Source organism: Python bivittatus, unplaced genomic scaffold, assembly GCF_059951505.1.
Source record: "Python bivittatus isolate LINGU-HERP-01145 unplaced genomic scaffold, Pbiv_v1 ctg000370_np1212, whole genome shotgun sequence".
In the NCBI taxonomy this organism is placed as follows: domain Eukaryota; kingdom Metazoa; phylum Chordata; class Lepidosauria; order Squamata; family Pythonidae; genus Python; species Python bivittatus.
This window is the reverse complement of record NW_028277062.1, coordinates 702,871-710,414: the sequence shown is the minus strand read 5'-3', so window position 1 is coordinate 710,414 and position 7,544 is coordinate 702,871. Positions and strand designations below refer to the sequence as shown.

Sequence of the window (7,544 nt, the reverse complement as noted above, 5' to 3'; positions counted from 1 at the left end):
AAGTACTAATCTGGTCTGACCCTGCTTAGCTTCCAAATCCATATTGTGCAAGGTCGGCCAAGCACTGCCCCCTTTGAAATATGAATTAGCTTACTCTCCTGGATTTAATTACTTTAAAAACAAATGCTATATCCAACCAAATAAGAAATGGAAAAGGAACTCAGCACCATCAGGTCCCCCTCTCTCAACAGTCGTCCAAGTGGCAGAAGAGCAGCAGGTTGGGGGATGTTGATTTTGGACGTGGAAAAAAGGGCTGTAGGTCCCCACCCACTCCATCTCTTTGGACAAGAATGGAATGATTGTAAATCTCCCTTCTCCAAATACTCCCATGCTGGCTGGGGAATTCTGGGAGTTGAAGTCCACACATCTTAAAGTGCTGGCTGGAGAATTCTGGGAGTTGAAGTCCACACATCTTCAAGTTGCTAAGGTTGAGGATCATTGGGCCAGAAGGATGAGAGGATGGACTCTACCAGCTGGGAATAAGCCACTTTTGGTCTCCTTGGACAAGTCAAGAAATTGTTAGAATTTAGTGGGCCTTCCTTTTTCTCTTCTGATCTGTTCCTGATGATCTGTGGGGGTCCTGCTTCTCCATAGCCATTGGCTTTGTGATGGAGCAAGGAGAGGTCTCTCCTTAAGTCTGGTTGTGAGGAAACAGCAAAATGACATCAAGAGAAACCAACAACTGCACTCCCAGGAGACAGAACACAGCTCTGTAACTCCAAGTTGCTACACAAGTCAAGGTTTAGTAAGGGAGAAAGGCAAATCCCTTTCATTAGTTCCCATCAAGTTTCAGACTAGCTTCACCACCATCCAAAATGAACGTTCTAGAACAGTGTTGTCCAAACTTGGCCACTTTAAGATGAATGGACTTCAACTCGCAGAATTCCCCAGCCAGTCACGGTGGCTGGGGAATTCTGGGAGTTGAAGTCCACTCATCTTAAAGTGGCCAAGGTTGGACAACACTGTTCTAGAAGAATGTGCTCCATCAGATGCCCTCCAGATGTGTGGGGACGGCAATGTCCCAAATTCCCAACTGGCCTCATCTTTGGAGGGTATTAGAGTGAGATGCCCTGCCCACAATTATGTCTGGACCTGGAGGTGCTAGTGGTGTCTGGATTTCTCCTGGCAAAGCCTGTTTCCATCACAAATGGCCAGGTCAAGCATGTCAAAAGTAGAGTCTGCGTATACACAACATGCTAAACTCTGGTTTGTTGTTGTTGTTGTTGTTTAGTCGTTAAGTCGTGTCCGACTCTTCGTGACCCCATGAACCATATTGCGCCAGGCCTTCCGGTCCTAAACTCTGGTTTGCTTAACCACAGTTCACAGAATAAACTACAACTGGCTACATTCACCCAACATGGTAAACCATAACTCTTGGTTTACACAGCCTTCTGCCGGCATTCACACAACAGACTGAGCCATGAGCAAATGAATCATACTGCGCTAATGCACGACATGATCTCTTTGATTCCAGGTTAGGCGGGTGGAATTTGTAATCTGTGGTTTCTAGGTCAGCAGAATATGTGAACCCAATCAAGAAAGCTGGTTAGCCAAATCATAATAAGGCAAACGTTCAGAAAATTAAGAACAAAGGCTTGAGTTCCCTTGTTTACTGTTTTCTCCCCCAGTTCCTTTTCTTTCTGGACGTTGTTTTCTTTAGATTATTATCCTGAAGTCAGACACTCTCTGGTTTTGATCCCTGCAGAAACCGAAGGGCAAATGATAAGAGCTGCAAAGAAATAAATTCGAAAGGAAGAATCCAAACGCTCCAGGACGTTGCACAGGGCGCAAAAGAATTCCCTGCAGAATTAGCGGGCGGAAGATCAAAACAGACACGCAATCCAAGATTTAGCCTACAGAATCCTCATTTGCAGAAGCAAACAAACAATATTTCCAATCATCAGAAAGGAGATGCAGCTCTCCCCGCACTAGACGAATTAAATGAGAAAAATCCCTGGTTCTTTATACTAACCATGAGCAACCATTGCTGCAATTTGCTCCAGCTTTCCCAGCCTGGGGTCCAGGACACCCCAGGCCCTATTTCCCACCACTTCTAATGAACTTCAGTAACAGCCCAACCTCCATTGACCCAACTTGCTTACTTTCAACAAAACTGCTCCGTCCCATGCTTTGAAGCAGTGTTTCTCAACCTTGGCAACTTTAAGATGGGTGGACTTCAACTCCCAGAATTCCCCAGCCAGCTATGGCTGGCTGGGGAATTCTGGGAGTTGAAGTCCACCCATCTTAAAGTTGCCAAGGTTGAGAAACCATTCCCCTAAAGCCATGACCTGGGGTTAGGAAAATGCAACGCAAAGCTAAAATCCCTTTCTCTGACAGCTGAGAAAGCTGTTTGTGGTGAAGAAACATTCCAATTTGCTGAGCATGGCTTTACTACGGCTTTACTATTTCCATCGCTGTCCAAAGATCTAAGGTGAGGAAGATAAGATCGCTAAAACTCAATTGTTGCCTCCAGGTTTCTGAGAGACGTTTTGCAATGCAAAACAATTGATAAAAGCCTTCTCTGGCATACCTCGACATTTTACACAGGCACAGGCATGTTTTACAACAGGACTCTCCAGCCAATCTAACCCCGATGGTTGCAAAACTAAATCTCTTCGCTCTGTTGCAAAGCTTGGTGGCCTTTATAGTCTGTTAAACACATTGTATGTGTCTAGCTTGACCGCAAAGAGGAGGTAGAGAGAGGCGGTCCCCATCTTTCAGGGGACAAAGCTTAAACCTCTCATCTGAACTTCCTCCTCCATTTGCGTCTAAGTTCACCCTCTGACCAGCTTCTTTTGGGAAATCAAGAGAAATGGCAAAGATGGCTGGTTTATGTTCTTAGTTTGAGTTAGCTATGTACTACTGTGATTTTGCAGATTGTGTAAACTAGTGTTTCTCAACCTTAGCCACTTTGAGTGGACTTCAACTCCCAGAATTCCCCACCCAGCATGGCTGGCTGGGGAATTCTGGGAGTTGAAGTCCACACACCTTAAAGTGGCTAAGGTTGAGAAACACTGGTGTAAACCAAGGGAATTGCAGTTGATTCCAAAAGCATTGTTAAGCAAACTAAGATGTTGCATAGTGCGTGGATCAGAAGGAAGAGGTTTCTAAAACAGCAAGGAATGGTTTGCTCCGTGAACAGTCTCTTTTTTCAATTTCACAGGATATTTAAACCAGAATAGATTCTTAGTAATATAGATGAATTTTTCTGGGCTGATCATCTCGCTTGGTGATTTATACTGTGTTGACCATGGATCTGAGGATTCATGCAATATTTAAACCACAATAATTTCTCAATAATACAGATTAATTTTTGTGTGCTGATAATCTCACTTGGTGATTTATACTGTGTTGACCATGGATCTGGGTATTCCACTTTATCTTAGAGCTTAACAGCAATTTTCAGTCTCTAAAGTAATATATTCAATTGATCATAATTGACTAATGATACACTGGAAAAGTATAATTTCCCTGGCATTTTAAAACCCCTCGTTTATTCATTTGTTCTTTACTCTAGACTTTTATTCTTTTTTTATAGTGATATATCTTGTTTAAAGAGCCTAGGAAAAATACAAAATCGTAAGAAAAAAAGGGAAGGAAGGAAGGAAGGAAGGAAGGAAGGAAGGAAGGAAGGAAGGAAGGAAGGAAGGAAGGGAGAATGAGGGAGGGAGGGAGGAAGGAGAAAGGAATAGAAAAGAGGGAGGGAGGGAGAGAGAATGGGAGGGAGGAGGAATGGGAAGGAAGGAGGGAAGAGGGCAGGAAAGGAATAGAAAAGAGGAAGGGAGGGAAGGAGGGAGGGAGGAGGAATGGGAGGGAAGGAGAGGAGGGGAAAGGAATAGAAAAGAGGACAAGGGGGAGATATTGCAGGGGTCACTGATTTTCAGGACAACTGAGCATTTAATCCTTCGGGTCTTGTAAACAATGTTTATTCATATTATTCAGGGTTGCACACAGAATGCCGTTCATTTCATTTAACAGCAGCACGCTGAGGACGTCAAGAAGAGTCGGTACAAAATAGGGGGCGGGAGGGAGAGCCACGGCCCCATCAGAGCTGTCCTGCGGTCGCGGCCACTTCTTGGTAAAAGCGCCCGGCCAGGTCCGGCATCTCCTCCTCCAGCTGCCTCACAAACTCGTTGCGCTCGGCCTCCGACCAGCGGCGGAACCACTGGTCCCAGAGACGCATCTGGCACTCGTAAATGGAGGGGGGCTTTCCAGGCCCCACGGTGAGTCCGGCCAGGCCCTCCAGCAGGGGGAGCACCTTCCACGGGACGGCCTTGTCCACCAGGTCTCGGAGGAAGCGCTCGCGTTGCGCGGGGGTCCAGCCCAACAGCCAGTGCAGGAGGCAGCGCATCTCTTGGGCCGTCACGTAGGACAAGGGCAGCGGCTCCGACATCCTGCGGGGGGGCAGAGAAAGAGGGTGGGGGGAGTCACGGGGGCTGGAAGAGCAGGGGCGCCTGTGAACTGCGGGGCCCCAGGCTCAGCTCCAAGCAAGGAGGAGGTTTCAAAGCCAGAGCCTCCATGGAAAGGGACGTGGTCGCGGCTCAGAAGCTAAGCAAGGTCAGGGCTGGTTCGTACGTGGATGGGAGACTCCTGGAAATCCCAGAGCTGGAACTAGATTGGGAAGTCAAAATCATCATCATCATTGTCATCCAGCATTTTGTACCACTTTTGTATCACCGCCATGAATGCTTCAGAGACACATCCATTAATCTTGACCCTAGTGAGACTTTTGCTGCAGGATTATGATGCTCACGATTTCTCTGTCTTCCACTTGCTCAGTCTTAGAAAACAGCTTTAATCCCATTCTACAACATGGGGCAAACTTTTTTCCCATCTATCAGTTTCCCTCCCTCCACCCCTTGTTTAACAACTGCCTCATTTAGTGACTGTCCACAGTTCTGACGGTGATGAAAAAGTAAGTTTATGACCAATCCTAGCATTTACAACCTTTGCAGGTCTGTAAAGCCAAGGAAAGCTGAAGGAAGATCATAAGCATGTTCATGGTTTCACTTAGCGACCGCTTTGCTTAATGACCAAGTTGCTGGTCCCAATTGTGGTCACTAAACGAGGATGACCTGTCCCTGCCTTCCTTCCTTTTGAGAATAAAGTAAGAGGAGCGTAAGGGAGTGCCTTTTCCACATCATTACACCAAGCTCAGACATCATATTTGCTCCCACGTTTTCAGCCAAAGTCCTTTCTCCACAATCCATCTGTGGATACCTTGAGCCTGGCCCTTTAGGCCTGTAAAACCTCAATGAGCTATAGCCAAAGACCCTTGAATTTCAAATAGTGTTTTTGGGGGGTGCAGGGGGCCCCTGGACAATGCCAGGACAAGCACTATCTCTGAATTAAGTCAAAGTGAATTGGGGTACAGTTGATTCATGGATTTTTCTGTTATGCTTAAATATTGATTGCAGGAACTGAACAATCATACTGATCCAGAGCAATGTTTCTCAGCCTCAGCAACTTTAAGATGTGTGGACTTCAACTCCCATGCTGGCTGGGGAATTCTGGGAGTTGAAGTCCACACATCTTAAAGTTGCTGAGGCTGAGAAACACTGATCTAGGGACAGGTGCTGCAGGAATGGGAATGCTGGAAACGCCTGAAATTTACAACGGACTAAGAAAAATACAGCCATACAGTAAGTATGCAGAAGTGAGGCAGATTTTCTTAGGCAGAGTAGCAAGACAGCCACTGTGGCGTACCGGTTGAAGGGTTGAGCTGGGTGCAAATCCACCCACAGCCGTGGAGCCTCACCTCAGCCCAAACAGTCTTGCAAAGGGGATAAAACGAAACAAGGTATACTATATATGTCAACTCAAGCTTCTGGGGGACAGGCAGGAAATGCATCTAACAAATAAACCGAATGGATTAAATAACATAAAAAATAAAAATACCCCCAAGGGGAAGTGCCACACCAGACTAGAAGACTCGCGTGGCAGAAGAAACCCAGTTAAAAACTGTAGGATCCCAAACATTGAAGGTGCTTTTTCAGATTACCAAGAGGCAGCGTGGTGTAGTGGTTAAGGTGTTGGGCTAGAAACCGGGAGATGGTCAGTTCTAGTCCTGTCTTCACCTAGCTAAGACTAAGCCCAGCTAAGCTCAGAGCTCTACACTGGGGAAACCAAACAGCCTTTACACAAGAGGATGGCCCAGCACAGGAGGAGCAACAACACAGGACCAGAATCAGCAGTTCTCCTTCATCTAAAAGAAGAAGGACACTCATCTGAGGACAATAACGTTCACGTTTTGGACAGAGAAGATAGGTGGTTTGAGAGAGGTGTGAAGGAATCCCTTTATGCCAAAGTGGAAAATCCTTCCCTCAATAGAGGCGGAGGCCCCAGACACAACTCGTCCCCCGTTTTCCAGGCTGCCCTTTCAACACTCCCCAAGAAAATTAAGAACAGTCCGAAAGTTCACCAGGAAGGCAACACTTAACACCCCATAACGTGAGGGATTAGGAGTAGACATCTCCATCTCAAAGACTCTACTAATCCCAGTTTGTCCCTTCAATGTACCCTTCCCCTTGGGGGCATTTTCATTTTTTATGTTATGCTGTCCCTCTCGTGCCTTCAACAAGCAGCGAAACGTCTCTAACCAGAAAAGAAAAGAAATCCAGTGGCCATGATGCAACCTCTAGACAATGGAGGACTGAGAATCTTCATAAATGTACTTTCACAGCAGTGTTTTTCAACCTTGGCAACTTTAAGATGGGTGGACTTCAACTCCCAGAATCCCCCAGCCAGCATGCGCTGGCTGGGGATTCTGGGAGTTGAAGTCCACCCATCTTAAAGTTGCCAAGATTGAAAAATCGTCTGAAAGCAAGGCAGGGGAGTGTCTGTCTTTAAATCATGCAGTAGATGGGTGGGGATACGATGCACAGAGACCCCAACAAGCCAGCTTTGGTGTCGTGCAACCCCACGTTTTGGGCGAGCCCTGCACGAATCCGGTTGGGATCTGGGTGCGTGCAAAGCAGAACCCCCGACCGGTAGATCAAGGGCCACTCACCGGCCCTGAATGTCGGGCTGGGGCCTCGCCCACTGTTGGAATGCAGCCCCTGAGGCACCGGCCCTCGGTTGGCTTGGCACGATGGGAGCTGTAGTCCAACCCCGTCGCCCCCAGGGGTGCCCCGACTGCCAAACGCCCAGCCTGCAGCTGCTGGAACTGCAGCAGCTCCCTTCGCTTCCGCGAGGGTCGACCAGCCCCTGCAGCCGGAGTCCAGCCCGCGCTGCATTCTCACCTGCCTCGGCTCAGATCCGCGTCTCTCCCATCGTTGCCAAACGAGCTCCCCGCGTCTTTCTCCACGGCCGCGCCTGGAGGAGGAAGAACCCCGGGCGGGGCGACGGAAGCAGGCGAGCTCATCCGGAAAGACCCGAACCCGAGCCCGCCCGCGAGGCTGGGGGACGAAGGCGCTTTCTTTCCGCTCTGCGGAAGTTGCCGAGAGTTTCCGTCGCGGCCCCCAGATGCCGGAGATTTCCGAAAGTTACCGAGTCCTTCTCAGAACTTACTTCCCGGTTGGGAAGGGGACTCGAAAGACCCGGAA

General features: G+C 48.0%; 1 protein-coding gene across 2 annotated transcripts; it reads right to left on the bottom strand.

Moving 5' to 3' along the window:
- Window positions 1-3,910: 3,910 nt before the first annotated feature.
- On the bottom strand, window positions 3,911-7,534 carry CUNH14orf119 (chromosome unknown C14orf119 homolog). Of its 2 annotated transcripts, none has more exons than XM_007441502.4 (2): window positions 7,242-7,534; window positions 3,911-4,394 (listed from the first exon to the last, which is right to left on the bottom strand). In XM_007441502.4, exons 1-2 carry the CDS (start codon window positions 7,361-7,363, stop codon window positions 4,046-4,048), a joined length of 471 nt encoding a protein of 156 aa, XP_007441564.1. In that variant the 5' UTR covers window positions 7,364-7,534; the 3' UTR covers window positions 3,911-4,045. The 2 variants fall into 2 exon arrangements, with proteins under 2 accessions (XP_007441564.1, XP_087998335.1); XM_088142209.1 differs by having other exon boundaries at window positions 7,246-7,379.
- Window positions 7,535-7,544: the final 10 nt, after the last annotated feature.